The sequence below is a fragment of the Echiichthys vipera genome (genome assembly GCF_963691815.1).
Source record: "Echiichthys vipera genome assembly, chromosome: 19".
NCBI classification, from domain to species: domain Eukaryota; kingdom Metazoa; phylum Chordata; class Actinopteri; order Perciformes; family Trachinidae; genus Echiichthys; species Echiichthys vipera.
In genome coordinates, this window is record NC_139844.1 from 28,347,232 (window position 1) to 28,371,462 (window position 24,231).

Below are 24,231 nucleotides of genomic sequence, written 5' to 3' on the forward strand. Positions count from 1 at the left end.
AGACCGATACAGACGCACCTAAAAACACAGATATTGACCGATACAGATGCACCTAAAAACACAGATATAGACCGATACAGATGCACCTAAAAACACAGATATAGACCGATACAGATGCACCTAAAAACACAGATATAGACCGATACAGATAAAAACACAGATATAGACCGATACAGATGCACCTAAAAACACAGATATAGACCGATACAGATGCACCTAAAAACACAGATATAGACCGATACAGATAAAAACACAGATATAGACCGATACAGATGCACCTAAAAACACAGATATAGACCGATACAGATAAACACACAGATATAGGCCGATACAGATAAACACACAGATATAGGCCGATACAGATGCACCTAAAAACACAGATATAGACCGATACAGATAAAAACACAGATATAGGTCGATACAAATGCACCTAAAAACACAGATATAGACCGATACAGATGCACCTAAAAACACAGATATAGACCGATACAGATGCACCTAAAAACACAGATATAGACCGATACAGATAAAAACACAGATATAGACCGATACAGATGCACCTAAAAACACAGATATAGACCGATACAGATGCACCTAAAAACACAGATATAGACCGATACAGATGCACCTAAAAACACAGATATAGACCGATACAGATAAAAACACAGATATAGACCGATACAGATAAAAACACAGATATAGACCGATACAGATGAAAACACAGATATAGACCGATACAGATGAAAACACAGATATAGACCGATACAGATGATTAAGATTATGATAAAATTGTCAAAAAATTCAGATATAAATATTACAACTTTATAAAATAGTCAGTGTTTTTTCCAAAATATTTTTTATGTAAATATTTTTTGCGATTCTGCAATTTTTTCCACTTTTATTCTTGAAACGTTCCGACTTCCTCCTCAAAATATCGTTTTTCTTCAACATTTTAAAGTTTGCTTTTTTGTCTTAGACTATGACGAGTCACCAGATCACATTCGTTTATTATTTTAGTCTCATAAATAATAAGTAGAAAGTTTAGTGCCCCGTGTGAGGACAACGGATGTCCTCACACGGGGCACTAAACGCCAGCTGTGGCCCTCACACGGGGCACCAATGGCGGTGCTGTGAACGGTTCAGACTCTTATTTGACGTGTTTGGGACTCATGGACTCGCCTACGTCTCCCAGGATGCACTGCGGTTTCCCAGCAGCCTGAGAAGATGAGCGTGACGTCATGGTTCCTGGTGAGCAGCTCCGGGACTCGACACCGGCTCCCCAGAGAGATGATCTTCGTGGGCCGAGAGGACTGCGAGCTCATGCTGCAGGTGTGAACGGGTGAATGTCTGGACTGATGAACGTGTGAATGTCTGGATTGATGAACGTGTGAATGTCTGGATTTATGAACTTGTGAATGTCTGGACTGATGAATGTGTGAATGTCTGGACTGATGAACGTGTGAATGTTTGGACTGATGAACGTGTGAATGTCTGGATTTATGAACTTGTGAATGTCTGGACTGATGAATGTGTGAATGTCTGGACTGATGAACGTGTGAATGTTTGGACTGATGAACGTGTGAATGTCTGGACTGATGAACGGGTGAACGTCTGGATTCATGAACGGGTGAATGTCTGGATTTATGAACGGGTGAATGTCTGGACTGATGAACGTGTGAATGTCTGGATTGATGAACATGTGAATGTCTGGACTGATGAACGTGTGAATGTCTGGACTGATGAACGTGTGAATGTCTGGACTGATGAACGTGTGAATGTCTGGACTGATGAACGTGTGAATGTCTGGACTGATGAACGTGTGAACGTCTGGACTGATGAACGGGTGAATGTCTGTCTCAGTCCCGTAGCGTGGACAAACAACACGCCGTCATCAACTTCAGCCCGGCGACGGACGAGCACCTGGTGAAGGACCTGGGCAGCCTGAACGGGGTGAGACGCACTTCTGCCAGCGCCCACACGACCCACTGTCTTTGAACGCACCACAGCCTCAGTGTGTGTGACCATGTTTAACCACGAGACTGAGACCAGCTGTGTGTGTGTCTGTGTGTGTGTGTGTGTGTGTGTGTGTGTGTGTTTGTTTGTTTGTGTGTTTGTTTGTTTGTTTGTTTGTGTGTCTGTGTGTGTGTGTGTCTGTGTGTGTGTTTGTTTGTTTGTGTGTTTGTTTGTTTGTTTGTTTGTTTGTTTGTTGCAGACGTTCGTGAACGACCTGAGGATTCCTGATCAAACCTACATCACCCTCAAACTGTCCGACATCATCCGCTTCGGATACGATATCCTTTAGTGTGTGTGTGTGTGTGTGTGTGTGTGTGTGTGTGTGTGTGTGTGTGTGTGTGTGTGTGTGTGTGTGTGTGTGTGTGTGTGTGTGTGTGTGTGTGTGATCAGCTGTGTGTGTGTGATCAGCTGTGTGTGTGTGTGTGTCTGTGTGTGTGTGTGTGTCTGGTGCAGTAAATGCTTCTTAACGTCTTCTTCACATTCTCACGTCTACGTTCTGGAGAAAAGTCAACACAAAGTGCCAGAGGAGGCTCTGAAGGTGATCAGCTGTGTGTGTGTGTGTGTGTGATCAGCTGTGTGTGTGTGTGTGTGTGTGTGTGATCAGCTGTGTGTGTGTGATCAGCTGTGTGTGTGTGTGTGTGTGCTTGGCTGTGTGTGTGTGTGATCAGTTGTGTGTGTGTGTGTGTGTGTGTGTGTGTGATCAGCTGTGTGTGTGTGATCAGCTGTGTGTGTGTGTGTGTGATCAGCTGTGTGTGTGTGATCAGCTGTGTGTGTGTGTGATCAGTTGTGTGTGTGTGTGTGTGTGTGTGTGTGTGTGTGTGTGATCACGTGTGTGTGTGTTTGTGTGTGTGTGTGTGTGTGTGTGTGTGTGTGTGTGTGTGATCAGCTGTGTGTGTAATCAGCTGTGTGTGTGATCACCTGTGTGTGTGTGTGTGTGTGTGTGTGTGTGTGTGTGATCACCTGTGTGTGTGTGTGTGTGTGTGTGTGTGTGTGTGTGTGTGTGTGTGTGTGTGTGTGTGTGTGTGTGTGTTGCAGCATGAGAAGTACAGCAGTCAGCTGCAGTTCAGTCTGAACGCTTCAGAGAAGAAGACGGAGCTGGAGGAGCGAGCGAGAGCCGAGAGGACAGCGAGTACCAAGAGCACGCAGGGTACGTCACTGACACTGCAACTACACTGCAACTACACTGCAATAACACTGCAACTACACTGCAATAACACTGCAACTACACAGCAACAACACTGCAACTACACTGCAACATCACAGCAACAACACTGCAACTACACTGCGACAACACTGCAACTACACTGCAACAACACTGCAACAACACTGCAACAACACTGCAACTACACTGCGACAACACTGCAACTACACTGCAACTACACTGCAACTACACTGCAACTACACTGCAACTACACTGCAACAACACTGCAACAACACTGCAACAACACTGCAACTACACTGCGACAACACTGCAACAACACTGCAACAACACTGCGATAACACTGCAACAACACTGCGACAACACTGCAACATCACTGCAACATCACTGCAATAACACTGCAATAACACTGCAACTACACTGCAACTACACTGCAACATCACTGCAACAACACTGCAACAACACTGCAACTACACTGCAACAACACTGCAACAACACTGCAACAACACTGCAATAACACAGCGACAACACTGCGACAACACTGCGATAACACTGTGACAACACTGCAACAACACTGCAACTACACTGCAACTACACTGCAACTACACTGCAACAACACTGCAACAACACTGCAACTACACTGCAACAACACTGCAACAACACTGCAATAACACTGCAATAACACTGCAACTACACTGCAACTACACTGCAACAACACTGCAACTACACTGCAATAACACTGCAATAACACGGCAATAACACTGCGACAACACTGCGACAACACTGCGATAACACTGCAACATCACTGCAACAACACTGCAACTACACTGCAATAACACTGCAACAACACTGCAACAACACTGCAATAACACTGCGACAACACTGCAATAACACTGCAACTACACTGCAACAACACTGCGACTACACTGCGACAACACTGCGATAACACTGCGACAACACTGCAACAACACTGCAACTACACTGCAATAACACTGCGACAACACTGCGACAACACTGCAATAACACTGCGACAACACTGCCACAACACTGCAACATCACTGCAACAACACAGCAACTACACTGCAATAACACTGCAACTACACTGCAACAACACTGCAACTACACTGCAACAACACTGCGACAACACTGCAACTACACTGCGACAACACTGCGACAACACTGCCACAACACTGCAACATCACTGCAACAACACAGCAACAACACTGCAACTACACTGCAATAACACTGCAACTACACTGCAACAACACAGCAACTACACTGCAACTACATTGCAACAACACTGCAACAACACTGCGACTACACTGCGACAACACTGCAACTACACTGCAACTACACTGCAACAACACTGCGACTACACTGCGACAACACTGCAACTACACTGCGATAACACTGCGACAACACTGCAATAACACTGCGACAACACTGCGACAACACAGCAACAACACTGCAACAACACTGCGACTACACTGCGACAACACTGCGACAACACTGCAACTACACTGCAACAACACTGCGATAACACTGCGACAACACTGCAACAACACAGCAACAACACTGCAACTACACTGCAACTACACTGCAACAACACAGCAACAACACTGCAACTACACTGCGACAACACTGCGACTACACTGCGACAACACTGCGACAACACTGCCACAACACTGCAACATCACTGCAACAACACTGCAACTACACTGCAATAACACTGCAACTACACTGCAACAACACAGCAACTACACTGCAACTACATTGCAACAACACTGCAACAACACTGCAACAACACTGCGACTACACTGCGACAACACTGCAACTACACTGCAACAACACTGCGACAACACTGCAACTACACTGCGATAACACTGCGACAACACTGCAATAACACTGCAATAACACTGTGACAACACTGCAACAACACTGCGACAACACTGCGACAACACAGCAACAACACTGCAACAACACTGCGACTACACTGCGACAACACTGCAACTACACTGCGACAACACTGCGACAACACTGCAACAACACTGCAACTTCACTGCAACAACACTGCAACTACACTGCAACTACACTGCGACAACACTGCAACTACACTGCAACGTCACTGCAACAACACTCCACTAACACTGCAACAACACTGCACTAACACTGCAACTACACTGCAACTTCACTGCAACAACATTGCACTAACACTGCAACAACACTGTAACAACACTGCAACTTCACTGCAACAACACTGCACTAACACTGCATTAACCCTTTCACGCGCAGAGGCCCCGGCGTCTCGGCCCACCCCTCTCTACGGTCAGCCATCTTGGTGGGGAGAGGAGGATTATGGGAGTAAAGTTCAGAGCAGTGAAGATCCTCATGCAGGTGAAACGTTTAATATCATATTTAAATATGAACATTATTAATGTTATTATTAATATTATTATTCTAAATAATGTTATTGTTTGTGTCAGACGTCCACAGAGACGCCTCGTTGGACCCGGACTGTCCCGGGTCTCTCTCAGACCCAAAGACCGCCTTCCCTCCGTACCACCGTGAACCGAGCTACTTCGAGATCCCCACCAAAGACTTCCAGCCCCCCAAGACCCCGGGGGCGGAGCTTCAGGAGATCCCTACCAAGGACACGGACCCGCCCTCGACCCCGCCGTCCCCGCCCACCCCGACCCCGCCCGTGGTTCAGAGCCACGCCTCCTTCACCATCGAGTTCGACGACTGCACGCCGGGCAAGATCAAGATCAAAGACCACGTCACCAAGTTCTCCACCCGTCAGAGGAAGCAGCAGGCTCCGCCCCACAAGAGCGCCACGCCCACGCCCATGGACGTGATGTCAGCGGAGAGCAAGGTGGCTGATTGGCTGGTGCACAGTGACGTGAGCCTGATGAGGAGGCGCCCGACCTGTGAAGATGTTTACAGCACCAAGAGCGACCTCGCCATCAACGCCAAGACCCTCAAAGGTCAGAGTCCGTGTTTCACCGTGACTTTAAATCCACAGAGTAAACATGAAACGGCTCCATCTAGAGTCTCCAGATCATCGTCCCAACAACAAAGTAGAAGTCCAGCAGTGGGGTTGCCAGGTTGGTCAGACCCGGCCCAGTAGCTCCAGGAGACCGGAGTCTGTTTGAGCCTGTTTGAACCCGTCCCCTCCAGAAAACCACAGCATCAAAACAAGGATTAGAGGAGTTTGACTGACAGTTAGCGTTAGCCGTTAGCATTAGCCGTTGCAGCTAAGTGCAGATGAAAGTGATGTTTCTAATAATCCGTTATATTAAAGTCTTTAAAACTGCCACAAAACAAACTTTGCTACTGACGAACGTCCTGGTCCTGGTCCTGGTCCTGGTTCTGGTCCTGGTCCTGGTTCTGGTCCTAGTCCTGGTTCTGGTTCTGTTCCTGGTTCTGGTTCTGGTTCTGGTCCTGGTTCTGGTTCTGTTCCTGGTTCTGGTCCTGGTTCTGGTTCTGACTGTAGCAGCAATATTTAAATTTCACTAATGCAACAAATATTACACATATATTTGTTGAGGGTGTGTTTTGCTGTTTGTTGTCCCTGTTTTGATGCTAAAGTGTGTGTTTCCCATGGCAACCTCGCAGCTGTTGTGATGTAAAGATAAACTTCCTTTGTTAGTCCCAAAAAAGGGGAAATTTCCTTTTTACAGCAGCAAAGTGAAACAAAACCTGGAAGAAGCATCGATAAGAAACACTAACTTATATAAAATATGAACATAAACACAGGGAAATATAAAATATAAGAACATCAGGAACTATAAACACTATTTTAAGTGTTTTGAGTTTACACCCGAGCACAGAGGAAACATCAGCGTCCACGTCAAAGTTCAGTCACAGAGTCAGAATCAAACTCAGCTCAGGTCTCGTCTTTGGTCTGAGGCCGGAGCGGTGACTCGGCGCTCTCAGAGGGTTAACGAGGTCTTTGTCGTTGTCAGGTCACCATCATGAGGACGGGACCCAGAGTGACTCCGAGGACCCGGTCCTCAAAGGGAGGAGGAGTAAATCGCACCACTCCGTCCGATCGGAGGCGTCGGAGGCGTCGCAGCAGACGGTTCACTCCGTCCCGTCCGTCCAGCACCAGCCGCCCGCTCCGACACAGACGCTCCACCAGCCGCTGCAGTACTCTCCGCCCGGGCGGGCCCCAGCCTCGCCTGTGGCCCCTGAGCGCCCCCTGTCCCAGAGTCCTCCTCAGACTCAGTCCCCCACCACAGACATGCCCAAGCAGGGGCCCGAGCACCTGAGCCAGCAGGCCTTCATCATCGAGTTCTTCGACGATAACCCGCGCAAGAAGCGCTCGCAGTCCTTCACGCACACCCCCGCCCATGCCGACTCCTACTCCGCCCTGAAGGCCAAGCTGGAGCGGCGGAAAGGGGGGGAGAGGCCGGCGTCTGTGCACGGCCACATCCCTGCCACCCAGCAGGTGACGGTTCCTCTGAAGGGTCAGAGCCAGGGGGGCCCTCAGAGGTCCAGCTCTCTGAAAAGGGAGAAGACGGAGGGGGAGGTGGCCTCCTCCGGCTCCTCCCCTCGCCCCTCCTCCGGTGTCACTATCAGACCCTTCGGCAGCGTCGGGAAGAAGTCCAAGCTCGCTCAGGAGTTTGCTGCTGAATTCTTGAAGGATTCTGGTCGACAGGAGACCTCCCCAACGAGGGACAGGATGTCCCCTCCCCCGATGTCTGCACCGCCGGTCATGGTGTCGCCTCCCCAGGCAAGAATCCCCTCCCCCCAAGAACCTCCGGCTCCTTCCTCAGTCTCCTTCCCCACCTCCCCCTTACAACCTCCAGCAACGGCCAGGTCCTCCGTCCCCGCCAGTGCTGCGGTCCAGTCCGCCTCCCCGGTCCACTCCTCTGGGCCTCCCGTGCCCCACATGCTGCCCCTGGGCGTCCGTGCAGGAGACTCCAGACCTTCCCCGAGGATGATGAGGAACGAGGAGGATGACAGCCTGAGCGATGCCGGGACCTACACCATCGAGACGGAGTCGCAGGACCAAGAGGTGGAGGAGGCGCGCAGCATGATCGATCAGGTGAACTCACAGGGACCTGAACGTACGTCAGAGCGCTGTGAGCGTGTGACCCGGCACAGATCCAGGGTTCATGATGCTGACGGGAACCTTTTAGTTCTGAGCCGCGGCGTCTAGAGAGAGTCTGTACCTGTGTAGAAGAAACCAGACGACTTACGTAAACCAGCACCAGGTCCTAAACACGTAAAGGTTGTTTTGCATTGAGACAAAGAGACGACAGAGACTTTACTTTGTCATAAATGAATTCATTAATTTAACCTTTAACGACGTTGAGGGTTAAAAACCGTCTTTCTGAGGCTGGAGTTGATCCGAGGAACACGAGTGTGGTCCAGCTCAGGTGGCAGGTTTGATAAACTCCGACCTTGAGGTTTAAGTGAAGTCACGTAGGTGCAAGTTTGTTTAGGAGCGATGTGGATCTGAGGGCAGTGATCTCTGGTGGGTCCTTCAGGCCTCAGAGGACCTCAGGGTGGTCACAGCTGCAGGTCTATGATTCATGTTCCCGGCTCTTGTGAATAGTGAACTTTATCTTTAGTCTGAGAACGGTTCCCTCCAGAGTCTCCAATATAAAACAGTGTCATCCGCATACGGACGGACGTGACTGAGGGTCTGAAGCTGTTGTTGTTCTGGTGCTTCAGCCAAGCTAACAGACAAGCTAACAGCCAAGCTAACAGCCAAGCTAACAGACAAGCTAACAGCCAAAGCTAACAGACAAGCTAACAGACAAGCTAACAGCCAAGCTAACAGACAAGCTAACAGCCAAAAACAGTCCGTCCAGGATGAAAGCGTCAGTATAAATGTGCAGAACGAGCGTCTGAATGAACTGTTTCCTGTCAGGTGAATAATCTGTGTTTTAGGGCTTCAGGGACGCATGACGCCTCGTGTCCTTCTTGCTCCTTCCTGTTGCTGTGGTCCCGCCCCCTCCTCATGCATGCCCTGTGCTCTGACAGGTGTTCGGTGTCCTCGACTCTCCAGAGTACAGTGGTGTGAACGCAGGAGTGTATAGACCTGTAATAAATGATGGCAAGGATGAGCACGCTAACCTTCCTAGCGATGGTAGAACTGTGGACCCATTGCATGGCTTTATCCCAGCTGCTCTCAGCGGCCCCCCGACAGGCCCCATACAGGTAAACACCCTGACCCAGAACCTGGAAACCACGTGTGTAGCATGCTGTGATCCCAGTGCATGCAGACTGGTGCTGTTACACTCGCTCACTTTCTCCTGTTGCACATTTACTCACGTGCTGTCGGACTCTTTGGTCCCTAATGTCGTCATCGTGTGGTTCTGTTGTTCAGGTTCCAGCGGCTCAGGCAGCAGGTCTGGAAGGACCCAAATGGGTTTCCCGCTGGGCCAGTCTGGCAGACAGCTACGCTGAACCTGGTTCCACTCCGCCTCAGGGGGAAGGTCTGGAAGGTGAAGTTCTGTCTCTGCACTTTATCAGAATATGATCAGAACAGGATGTTAAAGAGTAACTCTGCTGTAAACTCCTCCTCCAGGGTCTCTGTCTGCACTTTAATCATCAGTAACCATGGAGACAGTTTTTATTAAGGGAGAAATCCAGGAGAGATGCTAACAGCCGGACGTGGCTAACAGTGGTTAGCTCGGGGCAGCACGGTGAAGGCATTCAAAGGTCTTTTTTAACCACTAATGCTGCTGAAAATAACAGCAAACCTCTGCAGCAGCATGAGAAGAGTCCCTACACACACACACACACACACACACAACAAAGCAGCAATGGGCTCCTTCCACTGTAATGGACTTTACTATGAGAGGAGCTGGTGCAGGGGCCAGTAGGTAAGTCTTTAAAACACTCTTTATTAAACTCTGGCTTCACTAACTACGCTGATGATGCTTTGTTGTGTGTGTGTGTGTGTGTGTGTGTGTGTGTGTGTGTGTGTGTGTGTGTGTGTGTGTGTGTGTGTGTGTGTGTGTGTGTGTGTGTGTGTGTGTGTGTGTGTGTGTGTGTGTGTGTGTGTGTGTGTGTGTGTGTGTGTGTGTGTGTAGGGACTCTTCTCATGCTGCTGCAGAGGTTTGCTGTTATTTTCAGCAGCATTAGTGGTTAAAAAAGACCTTTGAATGCCTTCACCGTGCTGCCCCGAGCTAACCACTGTTAGCCATGCCCGGCTGTTAGACCATGCGGACTCCTGTGATCCTGGGTTTTGGGGACTGGGCCTTTAAACTAATAAGGAACTCATGAATCGTTTTATTCTTAACGCAGATCTGCGCTTCGTCAGTCGGTCGATGGGAAACTACAGCTACGATCACTCCGAGTCGGAGTCCAGCCACAGCTCCAGGACCAGGCGGCTGCTTCCCCAGCTGCCCCCAGAGAAGCTGGAAAGTGTCCCCCCGAGTATCCTGATCCGCCATGAGCCCTACCAAGGCCAGGAACCTCTGGACAGACTCCTGGGTCCCCCCCGCCCACAGGGCTCCACCCAGCGCCTGGCTGTTCAGGACGACGTGGATCCAGACAGCCTGAGTGACGCCAGCCGCTCAGACGATGGACCCGTCCTGGAGAAATCAAAGAATCTGGCGAGGACTGGACCTCTGTCCCCAGGGCCCGCCGGTCCTCAGTTCAAAGGGCCGGAAAAAGTGTCTCCCTCCACCAAATCCACCTGCTTCTACATTGGGTCTGAAGACAGTCCATGCAAACCTGAGCAGGCCCGGAACCCGGTTCAGTCTGACAGGACATGTGACCCCCCAGCAAAACCACCCCCTACCACGGTCCTGATCCGACACCTGAGTGGACACGAACCCAGGAGGACAGGCGTCAAACCCAACAGCTCCGCTCCAAACCTCCAAATGCAGGACAAGGACTCTGTCCCCACTAAAGACGGCAGCATGTCGTCCATCGTCCGGCAGGAGAGCTTCACCAAAGACCGGCCCACCGACACGCTCCAGATGAAGAAGCTCCCCCACATCTCCAGCCACCCGTCCCTCAGAGACATGGAGCAGAGGAGGGACAGCATCCAGGACACGCCGTCCTTCCTCCAGGAGGCCGAGGGGGCGCTGTCCTCTCTGGACTCCAAGTTCCCCTCCTCTGGTTCTGGTCGTAGCTCCAAGAGAGGAGGCTCCTCCACCCACATGGACGACTCCCTCTCTGGTGAGTCGGACGTGGACACGGCGAGCACCGTGAGCCAGGTGAGTAGCAAAAACGCTCCGATCAGCTCTGCTTCTAAAAAGCGTCCGGCCATCAGCAGCCTCCAGAAGGAGAAGTCCTCGTCCAGTCCGTCCATCCAGGAGAAGGGACGGCAGCTCTCCGCCCGCGAGCGGCTTTCTGAGAAACGCCGGAACCAGACGAACGCAGATGCATCGAGCAAAGCTGAGGCGGCGAAGCGCTTCCAGATGCGCCGCAGTGCGGGCAACCGCGGGTCTCTGGATCTGTCCGAGGGCCAGCAGGGTTCAGGTCCTCGCTGGACCGAAACAACGGCATCGGACCATGAACTCTCCCGTCCGTCGAGCCGTAGCAAGAAAGTCATCGCCCCTCTACAGAAGGAAGACAACGGAAAAACGCCCAAGACCTCAACTCAGCAGGTCCTGATGCGCTCCAACAGCCTGTCGGCGCCGCGGCCCACGCGGGCGTCCATGCTCCGTCGAGCGCGCCTGGGCGAGGCCTCGGATAATGAGGGAGCAGAGACCGACCGCGGCTCCCAGAACTCTGACCACGTCACCACACCGTCCAAAGTGTCCGGCGAGGGGAAGAAGCTGTCCCGGCTGGACATCTTAGCGATGCCCAGGAAGAGGACGGGCTCCTTCACCGCTCCCAGCGACACCGAGACGCCGTCCGCGGGCCGCGCACCTTTCTCTAACCGGAACTCCGAGTCCGTCGTCAGCGCCAGGAAGACGTCTGTGGGCGACGCCCGGCAGGCAGCGAGCAAAGGGGGCGGAGCTCTGGGGAAACAGCCACTGACCCGGACCCGGTCCAGTGGAGCCAAGTACCCGGGCACCGGTGAGTCCTGAGGTTATAAGGTACAAACGTTTGATTCCATGATTTGTTAGATGGTGACGGGACGGGTGGATGTACCCCCCTCAGCAATGTCCACTTAAAGCTGGTTTCTCTCTAATGTCCAGCAGGAGGAGACTCCACTTAAAGCTGCATTCTCTCTAATGTCCAGCAGGAGGAGACTCCACTTAAAGCTGCATTCTCTCTAATGTCCAGCAGGAGGAGACTCCACTTAAAGCTGCATTCTCTCTAATGTCCAGCAGGAGGAGACTCCACTTAAAGCTGCATTCTCTCTAATGTCCAGCAGGAGGAGACTCCACTTAAAGCTGCATTCTCTCTAATGTCCAGCAGGAGGAGACTCCACTTAAAGCTGGTTTCTCTCTAATGTCCAGCAGGAGGAGACTCCACTTAAAGCTGCATTCTCTCTAATGTCCACTTAAAGCTGCATTCTCTCTAATGTCCACTTAAAGCTGCATTCTCTCTAATGTCCAGCAGGAGGAGACTCCACTTAAAGCTGCATTCTCTCTAATGTCCAGCAGGAGGAGACTCCACTTAAAGCTGCATTCTCTCTAATGTCCAGCAGGAGGAGACTCCACTTAAAGCTGCATTCTCTCTAATGTCCAGCAGGAGGAGACTCCACTTAAAGCTGCATTCTCTCTAATGTCCAGCAGGAGGAGACTCCACTTAAAGCTGCATTCTCTCTAATGTCCAGCAGGAGGAGACTCCACTTAAAGCTGCATTCTCTCTAATGTCCAGCAGGAGGAGACTCCACTTAAAGCTGGTTTCTCTCTAATGTCCAGCAGGAGGAGACTCCACTTAAAGCTGCATTCTCTCTAATGTCCAGCAGGAGGAGACTCCACTTAAAGCTGCATTCTCTCTAATGTCCACTTAAAGCTGCATTCTCTCTAATGTCCAGCAGGAGGAGACTCCACTTAAAGCTGCATCCTCTCTAATGTCCAGCAGGAGGAGACTCCACTTAAAGCTGCATTCTCTCTAATGTCCAGCAGGAGGAGACTCCACTTAAAGCTGCATTCTCTCTAATGTCCAGCAGGAGGAGACTCCACTTAAAGCTGCATTCTCTCTAATGTCCACTTAAAGCTGCATTCTCTCTAATGTCCAGCAGGAGGAGACTCCACTTAAAGCTGCATCCTCTCTAATGTCCAGCAGGAGGAGACTCCACTTAAAGCTGCATTCTCTCTAATGTCCAGCAGGAGGAGACTCCACTTAAAGCTGCATTCTCTCTAATGTCCAGCAGGGGGAGACTCCACTTAAAGCTGCATTCTCTCTAATGTCCAGCAGGAGGAGACTCCACTTAAAGCTGCATTCTCTCTAATGTCCAGCAGGAGGAGACTCCACTTAAAGCTGCATTCTCTCTAATGTCCAGCAGGAGGAGACTCCACTTAAAGCTGCATTCTCTCTAATGTCCAGCAGGAGGAGACTCCACTTAAAGCTGCATTCTCTCTAATGTCCAGCAGGAGGAGACTCCACTTAAAGCTGCACTCTCTCTAATGTCCAGCAGGAGGAGACTCCACTTAAAGCTGCATTCTCTCTAATGTCCAGCAGGAGGAGACTCCACTTAAAGCTGCATTCTCTCTAATGTCCAGCAGGAGGAGACTCCACTTAAAGCTGCATTCTCTCTAATGTCCACTTAAAGCTGCATTCTCTCTAATGTCCTGCAGGAGGAGACTCCACTTAAAGCTGCGTTCTCTCTAATGTCCACTTAAAGCTGCATTCTCTCTAATGTCCAGCAGGAGGAGACTCCACTTAAAGCGGGTTTCTCTCTAATGTCCAGCAGGAGGAGACTCCACTTAAAGCTGTATTCTCTCTAATGTCCAGCAGGAGGAGACTCCACTTAAAGCTGTATTCTCTCTAATGTCCAGCAGGAGGAGACTCCACTTAAAGCTGCATTCTCTCTAATGTCCAGCAGGAGGAGACTCCACTTAAAGCTGCATTCTCTCTAATGTCCAGCAGGAGGAGACTCCACTTAAAGCTGCATTCTCTCTAATGTCCAGCAGGAGGAGACTCCACTTAAAGCTGCATTCTCTCTAATGTCCAGCAGGAGGAGACTCCACTTAAAGCTGCATTCTCTCTAATGTCCAGCAGGAGGAGACTCCACTTAAAGCTGCATTCTCTCTAATGTCCAGCAGGAGGAGACTCCACTTAAAGCTGCATTCTCTCTAATGTCCAGCAGGAGGAGACTCCACTTAAAGCTGCATTCTCTCTAATGTCCACTTAAAGCTGCATTCTCTCTAATGTCCTGCAGGAGGAGACTCCACTTAAAGCTGCGTTCTCTCTAATGTCCACTTAAAGCTGCATTCTCTCTAATGTCCAGCAGGAGGAGACTCCACTTAAAGCGGGTTTCTCTCTAATGTCCAGCAGGAGGAGACTCCACTTAAAGCTGTATTCTCTCTAATGTCCAGCAGGAGGAGACTCCACTTAAAGCTGTATTCTCTCTAATGTCCAGCAGGAGGAGACTCCACTTAAAGCTGTATTCTCTCTAATGTCCAGCAGGAGGAGACTCCACTTAAAGCTGCATTCTCTCTAATGTCCAGCAGGAGGAGACTCCACTTAAAGCTGCATTCTCTCTAATGTCCAGCAGGAGGAGACTCCACTTAAAGCTGCATTCTCTCTAATGTCCAGCAGGAGGAGACTCCACTTAAAGCTGCATTCTCTCTAATGTCCAGCAGGAGGAGACTCCACTTAAAGCTGCATTCTCTCTAATGTCCAGCAGGAGGAGACTCCACTTAAAGCTGCATCCTCTCTAATGTCCAGCAGGAGGAGACTCCACTTACAGCTGCATTCTCTCTGATGTCCACTTAAAGCTGGTTTCTCTCTGATGTCTCCAGGTGCCCGTCGGCGTCAGAAGGGATCAGACTTCTCGTCGTCCTCTGAGGAAGAATATGAGACGAGTGCCGTGAACCCCAAAGCCAAACGCTCCTCCCACCCCCCCGCCTCCTCCCAGACTCCACGCCACCGCACGGCCGCCACGCGGTCCAAGTCCGTCTCCCAGGAGACCGAGGAGGACGAGGACCCGAGCGAGGTGGACCCCTACCAGAACTGGTCCACGCACAGCGCCGAGATCGCCAAGTAAGACAACGAGCCTTTGATTCAAAGAGGAATCGAACCCACGTCCGTCTCTAACGTCCTGCTGACGCTTGTGCCCCCTGCAGGCTGAGTCAGGACCTGGCCAAAGACCTCGCCATCCTGGCCCAGGAAATCCACGACGTGGCTGGAGACGGGGACTCACCGGGCTCCGCTCTGGGCACCGCCCCCTCCCCCAGCTCACTGCCCAACACGCCCGCCTCCCCCATCTCTGCCAGGGAGGAGGTGGGTGACGCTGCAACCCGCCAACACCCCCGCACCACGCCACACACACACACACACACACACACACACACACACACACACACACACACCAGACCCCAAACACACCACACACACCACACACACCAGACCCCAAACACACCACACACACCACACACACCACACACACCACACACACCACACACACCCCTGCACCACACCACACACCAGACCCCAAACACACCACACACACCACACACACCACACACACCAGACCCCAGACACGCCACACACACCACACACACACACACACACACACACACACACAAGACCACCTCACCCCCCCATCACACCGCACACGTCACACACACACCCCACACACACCACACACACCACACACACCAGACCCCAGACACACCACACACACCACACACACCACACACACCAGACCCCAGACACGCCACACACACCACACACACCACAGGTGGAGTTCAGGTAGAGTCAGGTGGAGTTCAGGTGGAGTTCAGGTAGAGTTCAGGTAGAGTTCAGGTGGAGTTCAGGTGGAGTTCAGGTGGAGTTCAGGTAGAGTCAGGTGGAGTCAGGTAGAGTTCAGGTGGAGTTCAGGTAGAGTTCAGGTGGAGTTCAGGTGGAGTTCAGGTGGAGTCAGGTGGAGTTCAGGTGGAGTTCAGGTGGAGTCAGGTGGAGTTCAGGTGGAGTTCAGGTGGAGTTCAGGTAGAGTTCAGGTAGAGTTCAGGTGGAGTTCAGGTGGAGTTCAGGTGGAGTTCAGGTGGAGTTCAGGTGGAGTCAGGTGGAGTTCAGGTGGAGTTCAGGTAGAGTTCAGGTGGAGTTCAGGTGGAGTTCAGGTGGAGTTCAGGTGGAGTTCAGGTAGAGTTCAGGTGGAGTTCAGGTGGAGTTCAGGTGGAGTTCAGGTGGAGTCAGGTGGAGTTCAGGTGGAGTTCAGGTGGAGTCAGGTGGAGTCCAGGTAGAGTCAGGTGGAGTTCAGGTGGAGTTCAGGTAGAGTTCAGGTGGAGTTCAGGTGGAGTTCAGGTAGAGTCAGGTGGAGTTCAGGTAGAGTTCAGGTGGAGTTCAGGTAGAGTTCAGGTGGAGTTCAGGTGGAGTTCAGGTAGAGTTCAGGTGGAGTTCAGGTGGAGTTCAGGTGGAGTTCAGGTGGAGTTCACGTAGAGTTCAGGTTGAGTTCAGGTGGAGTTCAGGTAGAGTTCAGGTGGAGTTCAGGTAGAGTTCAGGTGGAGTTCAGGTGGAGTTCAGGTAGAGTTCAGGTGGAGTTCAGGTGGAGTTCAGGTGGAGTTCAGGTGGAGTTCAGGTGGAGTCAGGTGGAGTTCAGGTAGAGTTCAGGTGGAGTTCAGGTAGAGTTCAGGTGGAGTTCAGGTAGAGTTCAGGTGGAGTTCAGGTGGAGTCAGGTGGAGTTCAAGTAGAGTCAGGTGGAGTCAGGTGGAGTCAGGTGGAGCATGGACAGGTGCTACCTGCCTGTCAGTACACAGTGTTCCACGTGTTCAGAGTCTCTCAGCTCTCAAACATGAATGTGTCTCTGGTTCTCGAACCGTACGTGAGCCGTCGGGGGGGGGGGGGGGGGTCCTCTGTACCACAGGAGCTTCACATGCTTTGGAGTCTCATGATTCATGTCTTTGTTGTGCTGCTCAGACGCCATCTTGTCCATCCTTACCTGGGGCTCGACCGTCTCAGGTGTCGTACTCTGACTCATCACTCCTCCTGCCGTGTGATTGGTTCCCCTCCTCCACCCCCCCCCCCCACCCCCCCGCCCCCCCCCCTCCCTTCACAGTGTTGGATTCACGAGCACTTTGAGATTAAACAGAACTACTGAGTCAGCATCAAACAAGTCCATGCTCCACCCGACTCCATCTTACTCCAACTGAACTCCACCTGAACTCCACCTGAACTCCACCTGAACTCTACCTGAACTCCACCTGAACTCCAACTGGACTCCACCTGACTCCACCTGAACTCCACCTGAACTCCACCTGACTCTACCTGAACTCCACCTGAACTCCACCTGACTCCACCTGACTCCACCTGAACTCCACCTGAACTCCACCTGAACTCTACCTGAACTCCACCTGAACTCCACCTGAACTCCACCTGAACTCTACCTGAACTCCACCTGACTCCACCTGACTCCACCTGAACTCCACCTGAACTCCACCTGACTCCACCTGACTCCACCTGACTCCACCTGAACTCCACCTGAACTCCACCTGACTCCACCTGACTCCACCTGACTCCACCTGACTCCACCCTGCTCTTCTGACCCTGCGGACTCTCAGATCCGTATTTTCGTGCTGACTCTTGTTCTTGTGCGTTCTCAGTAGTTTTGATAAGTTGCCCCTTTGATGACCCGGTGAACGTGGTTCTGGGTCGGTTCATGGAGCTGTAGGGGGCCCGGTGGGACCTGCTGCACTCCTGTGCCCCGCAGCACTGCCGCTCCCTGCACCGCGGCTCCACCGCGGCTCCACCGCGGCTCCATCGCGGCTGCATGTTGAGCTGCTGCATGTTGAGCTGCTGCATGTTGAGGCGGCGCGGCCTCACGGCTGCTGGTCGCTGTCACGTGTTCGGAGGCTGGTTCACTGGAGCCCGACTCCCTCTGCTCTCGTTGCAGCTGGTCCAGCGTATCCCCGAGGCCAGTTTGAACTACCAGAAGGTTCCTCCGGGTTCTGCTGTCGCCTCGGACCTGGACGCAAACATGAACGCGCCGGAGCCCGGTTCTAAGCAACGCCGTCCGTGGAACCGTGAAGAGGTCACTGTCTAATGGCACAGAGGCCGCGTTCACGCCACGGCCCCGAGTCTGACACCTGTGTTTGATACACGAGTGATTACTTTACCCGGGGCTCAGTGGGACATTAACAGGCTTTACACTGGGCTCAGTGGGACATTAACAGGCTTTACACTGGGCTCAGTGGGACATTAACAGACTTTACCCGGGGCTCAGTGGGACATTAACAGGCTTTACACTGGGCTCAGTGGGACATTAACAGACTTTACACTGGGCTCAGTGGACATTAACAGACTTTACACGGGGCTCAGTGGGACATTAACAGACTTTACACTGGGCTCAGTGGGACATTAACAGACTTTACACTGGGCTCAGTGGACATTAACAGACTTTACACTGGGCTCAGTGGACATTAACAGCTTTACACTGAGCTCAGTGGGACATTAACAGACTTTACACTGGGCTCAGTGGGACATTAACAGACTTTACACTGGGCTCAGTGGACATTAACAGACTTTACACTGGGCTCAGTGGACATTAACAGCTTTACACTGAGCTCAGTGGGACATTAACAGACTTTACACTGGGCTCAGTGGACATTAACAGCTTTACACTGGGCTCAGTGGGACATTAACAGACTTTACACTGGGCTCAGTGGGACATTAACAGACTTTACACTGGGCTCAGTGGGACATTAACAGGCTTTACACTGGGCTCAGTGGGACATTAACAGACTTTACACTGGGCTCAGTGGGACATTAACAGACTTTACACTGGGCTCAGTGGGACATTAACAGACTTTACACTGGGCTCAGTGGGACATTAACAGACTTTACACTGGGCTCAGTGGGACATTAACAGACTTTACACTGGGCTCAGTGGACATTAACAGACTTTACACTGGGCTCAGTGGACATTAACAGCTTTACACTGGGCTCAGTGGGACATTAACAGACTTTACACTGGGCTCAGTGGGACATTAACAGGCTTTACACTGGGCTCAGTGGACATTAACAGGCTTTACACTGGGCTCAGTGGGACATTAACAGACTTTACACTGGGCTCAGTGGGACATTAACAGACTTTACACTGGGCTCAGTGGGACATTAACAGGCTTTACACTGGGCTCAGTGGACATTAACAGACTTTACACTGGGCTCAGTGGGACATTAACAGGCTTTACACTGGGCTCAGTGGGACATTAACAGGCTTTACACTGGGCTCAGTGGACATTAACAGGCTTTACACTGGGCTCAGTGGACATTAACAGACTTTACACTGGGCTCAGTGGACATTAACAGGCTTTGTACTGGGCTCAGTGGACATTAACAGACTTTACACTGGGCTCAGTGGACATTAACAGACTTTACACTGGGCTCAGTGGACATTAACAGGCTTTACACTGGGCTCAGTGGACATTAACAGGCTTTACACGGGGCTCAGCTGCTGGTCTTGCTCCTGCCCGTGACCCGGGTCTGGACTTCATCTGGTCCCTTCTGTGTCTCAGGTGATTCTGGACAATCTGATGCTGAACCCGGTGTCTCAGCTGTCTCAGGCCATCAGGGAGAACACGGAGCAGCTGGCCGACAAGATGAAGTCAGTGGGAGTCAATGAGAGTCAATGAGAGTCAATGAGAGTGAATGAGAGTGAATGGAAGTGAATGAGAGTCAATGAGAGTCAATGAGAGTCAATGAGAGTCAATGAGAGTCAATGAGAGTCGATGAGAGTCAATGAGAGTGAATGGAAGTGAATGAGAGTCAATGGGAGTCAATGAGAGTCAATGAGAGTGAATGAGAGTCAATGGGAGTCAATGAGAGTGAATGAGAGTCAATGAGAGTGAATGAGAGTGAATGGAAGTGAATGAGAGTCAATGAGAGTGAATGAGAGTCAATGAGAGTCAATGAGAGTGAATGAGAATCAATGAAAGTGAATGGAAGTGAATGAGAGTCAATGAGAGTCAATGAGAGTGAATGAGAGTCAATGAGAGTGAATGGAAGTGAATGAGAGTCAATGAGAGTCAATGAGAGTCAATGAGAGTCAATGAGAGTCAATGAGAGTCAATGAGAGTCAATGAGAGTCAATGAGAGTCAATGAGAGTGAAGTGTTTATTTACTTTTCATTATTTTGTTTTTTTAATGTTAAACCTGTTTGTTGTTATTGTGTTTGTTTACAATTCTGAATTTATTCATGTTTCCTGTTTGTTTGTTTGTTTGTCTGTTTGTTTGTTTGTTTGTTTGTTTGTGTGTTTGTTTGTTTCTCTGTTTGTTTGTTGGTCTGTTTGTTTGTTTGTTTGTCTGTTTGTTTGTTTGTTTGTCTGTTTGTTTGTTTGTCTGTTTGTTTGTTTGTCTGTTTGTTTGTTTGTCTGTTTGTTTGTTTGTTTGTTTGTTTGTTGTTTGTTCTCAGAGTTCTGTTCCAGAACAAAGCGGAGGTCTGGGAGCAGATCGAGGCGAAGATCAACGCTGAGAACGAAGTTCCCATCCTGAAAACCTCCAACAAGGTTCTGCTGCACACTCTGAATCAATGAGTGAATGGAAGTCAATGAAAGTGAATGGAAGTCAATGAAAGTGAATGGAAGTCAATGAAAGTGAATGGAAGTGAATGGAAGTCAATGGAAGTCAATGAAAGTGAATGGAAGTGAATGGAAGTCAATGAGCTGGTCTGGAGCTGTCTCCTGTCCCTGTTGCAGGAGATCACGTCGATCCTGAAGGAGCTGAGGCGAGTGCAGCGGCAGCTGGAAGGTTCGTGTTTGAACCCTTAATGAGCGGACGTGTGCCGGACGTGTGCCGGACGTGTGCCGGCGGTGCGAGCGGCGCCTGCTGCGGCGGTTAACCCTCCTCTGCTTCTCCCCACAGTGATAAACACCATCGTGGAGCCCGGGGGCCTCCAGACCATCGTGGAGCCCGGGGGCCTCCAGACCATCGTGGAGCCCGGGGGCCTCCAGACCACCGCAGCGGTCGGGACGCCGTCACGCGGACACACTCGACCGACCTCCAGGGAGAAGAAACCCGCCGCCAAGCCCCGCAGTGGCCCCTCCCCCTCCAACGCCAACCAAAGCACCAAGAGACCCCCCCGTGGACCCGACGGGGCCCCCCACCTGGCCTGAGCCGGCCGCCGTAGCATCTCTGGGCCGTGGTCGTGCGTCCACGCCGGCAGAGCGACCGCGTCCGGCTTCAGGCTCCGCCTCCTCCACAGCTTTTACTTCCTGTTTGTCTGCATTCAGACGACGCAGTCCGGTCCTCAGTGTCCCACAATGCATTGCACGTCGGCGGTCCCGTTCCTGTGAACAGACGCACGCGTGACGCCAAATATCCTAAAGTTAAAAAAACATGAACCTTTAAGTGTTTCGTTGTCTCATGAAACGTCGTCGTCGGTCGAAGGTTCGACGCTGAAAACGTTTTGTTAAATTTGTTAAATATAAATTCACAGACAATAAGGATAAATTCAGCACCGCGAGCTAAAGTAGCGCCGCAACGTGTTAGCCTAGCCAAGCCGTAACGTGTTAGCCTAGCCAACCGTAACGTGTTAGCCTAGCCAACCCGTGACGTGTTAGCCTAGCCAAGCCGTGACGTGTTAGCCTAGCCAACCGTAACGTGTTAGCCTAGCCAACCGTAGCGTGTTAGCCTAGCCAAGCCGTGACGTGTTAGCCTAGCCAACCGTAGCGTGTTAGCCTAGCCAAGCCGTGACGTGTTAGCCTAGCTTAAATTTGTCGACTGTTGTGAAGCTTCATGTTTGACATTTTGGCCGTCGCCATCTTGTTTCGGGGTTTATGGGGGCGGGGCCTAATATGAGAGGATGGGTCTGACAGGAGAGGGTGGGGCCTGATGGGAGCGGGTGGGGCCTGATGGGAGCGGGCGGGGCCTGAGGGGGCGGGGCCTAATGGGAGCGTGCAGCGTTTGTTGGCGTGGAACTAAAACGCTGATGAAGACGTTTTTAGTCTCAAATGAAGCGTGAAGAAGAAAAGCACCAAAACAAGCGCCCTGTTGCCATGGATACACATCACTGACCTCTGTCCTGATTGACAGGTGGTGAAGCCCCGCCCCCAAAGTCTGTGCGTTAAAAACAAACACGTAAACGTTTTTATGTTGTTTTTAGAAATGAGACGATTTCTGTCGTTTACAACAAACAGAGAATTAACGTTCTTTATGTTTATTTACTTTGAACAAACAAACAAACAAACAAACAAACAAACAAACTCCAGAATAACATTAGAGGTTAAATCTTTATTAAAGTGATATTTTAATAAAAACTCTCTTTAGTCTGAATGAAGGTTTTAATGTTTGACTTCCTGTCCCGGTGTGTTTCCATGGCAGCAGCCAATAGCGTTGGGCGTTGCTGGTTGCCAGGGTTGTCTGTTGTTGGGTGCAGCTACTGTAGGCTGGTTGCCAGGGTTGTCTGTTGTTGGGTGCAGCTACTGTAGGCTGGTTGCCAGGGTTGCCTGTTGTTGGGTGCAGCTACTGTAGGCTGGTTGCCAGGGTTGTCTGTTGTTGGGTGCAGCTACTGTAGGCTGTGAGTCACTACAGGCCGAGCATTCACTCCATGGACTGAGAGAAAGGAGAGGAACGCCATTCAAACGCACGCCCACATGGCTACGCTGCTCCTGGATGCTAACATCACTTTCATCTGCACTTAGCTACAACGGCTAACGCTAACGGCTAACGCTAACTGTCAGTCAAACTCCTCTGATCCTTGTTTTGATGCTGTGGTTTTCTGGAGGGGACGGGTTCAAACAGGCTCAAACAGACTCCGGTCTCCTGGAGCTACTGGGCCGGGTCTGACCAACCTGGCAACCCCACTGCTGGACTTATACTTTGTTGTTGGGATGATCTGGAGACTCTAGATGGAGCCGTTCGGATCGTTCTGCAGATTCAACCTTTAAAGGGTTTTGGGGTAAATTTTCTCGTCTGACCTTTATTAAAACAGCCTGTGTGCGTGACCCTGGAGCAGTGCATTGTGGGACAGCATCAGCGTGGGTCCGACCTGAGACGCCGCTGCTGCCGGTGTGGATCCACAGAGAGGCTCAGATCCGGTCCACGTGTCTCCGGTGATCCGGTCCACGTGTCTCCGGTGATCCGGTCCACGTGTCTCCGGTGATCCGGTCCACGTGTCTCCGGTGATCCGGTCCACGTGTCTCCGGTGATCCGCTCCGTCAGGACAAAAGCATCTGAAACTATTTAACCGCCTTCTTCACCGCACGAGCTCAACGTTTAGAGACGGCTGCAGAAAGAAGCCGCCGCCGTTGCTGCGCTGCCGCCACCGCCACCGCCGCCCGTGGACCGTGTCCACACGTGTAAACTGTGCTTTGATCAGCTGCCGCTGCTTTGGAGCTGATGATGCGTCTGCGTCCGTGTTCGAGGAGGAGACGCCGCCATCTTTGTTTTACTGAATGTTTGCTGCTTCAGGTCGTGTCGCTGAATGTTCCCACTTCCTGCCGGTCCTTAAACACTTCCTGCCGTCAGGACTCTCAAACTCATCGTCATCAGACGCTTTCTCATCCCGTGGACGCGTCCAGGTTCTCCAGGACCGGGTCAGAAGACTCCGTTCCCTCGTTTGGTTCGGTGGAATCGAACCCTGACGCGTTCGTCAGGTGGTGCAATGAGCCGAACGCCTGCGGTCCGGCTCGCCGTCGCTCACGCCTGAGGTCTGGCTCGCCGTCGCTCACGCCTGCGGTGGAAGCCGCTGCGGCGACACGAGCGGACGTGACGTCGTCCATGAAGCGATCGCTGAAAAAGTATTTCAGTGAGAGAAGCTGAGACACGAGAGACGGCGAGCTGGACCGTGGTTAGAAACCCGTGTTACAGACACACGTGACCTGTCAGAGGAGAGGGTTCTGCTGGTCGACCCGGTCCTGGACCCGGTCCTGGACCCGGTCCTGGACCCGGTCCTGGTCCTGCAGCTCAGAACCGTGAGGCTCATTCATGCTCAGCGTTTATGAACCGCACGTCGACCCGAGGACGAGACACATATAAAGAACCGTTTGTCCACTGTGCCGCTCAGACTGTAATTAAAGGATCTGGGCATCGAACCG

General features: G+C 51.4%; 1 protein-coding gene across 1 annotated transcript; it reads left to right on the forward strand.

Annotated features, from left to right (window-relative positions):
* Positions 1-1,224: 1,224 nt before the first annotated feature.
* Positions 1,225-21,309, forward strand: cep170bb (centrosomal protein 170Bb; the record flags this gene model as incomplete). Its single annotated transcript, XM_083933967.1, has 19 exons — positions 1,225-1,329; positions 1,861-1,950; positions 2,213-2,301; positions 2,467-2,551; positions 3,049-3,160; positions 5,465-5,566; positions 5,656-6,156; positions 7,138-8,222; positions 9,167-9,343; positions 9,513-9,630; positions 10,436-12,163; positions 15,004-15,244; positions 15,328-15,484; positions 17,120-17,161; positions 18,093-18,230; positions 19,714-19,802; positions 20,610-20,703; positions 20,893-20,944; positions 21,059-21,309. The coding sequence occupies 19 exons, from the start codon at positions 1,225-1,227 to the stop codon at positions 21,307-21,309; spliced, it is 5,256 nt and encodes a 1,751-aa protein (XP_083790093.1).
* Positions 21,310-24,231: the final 2,922 nt, after the last annotated feature.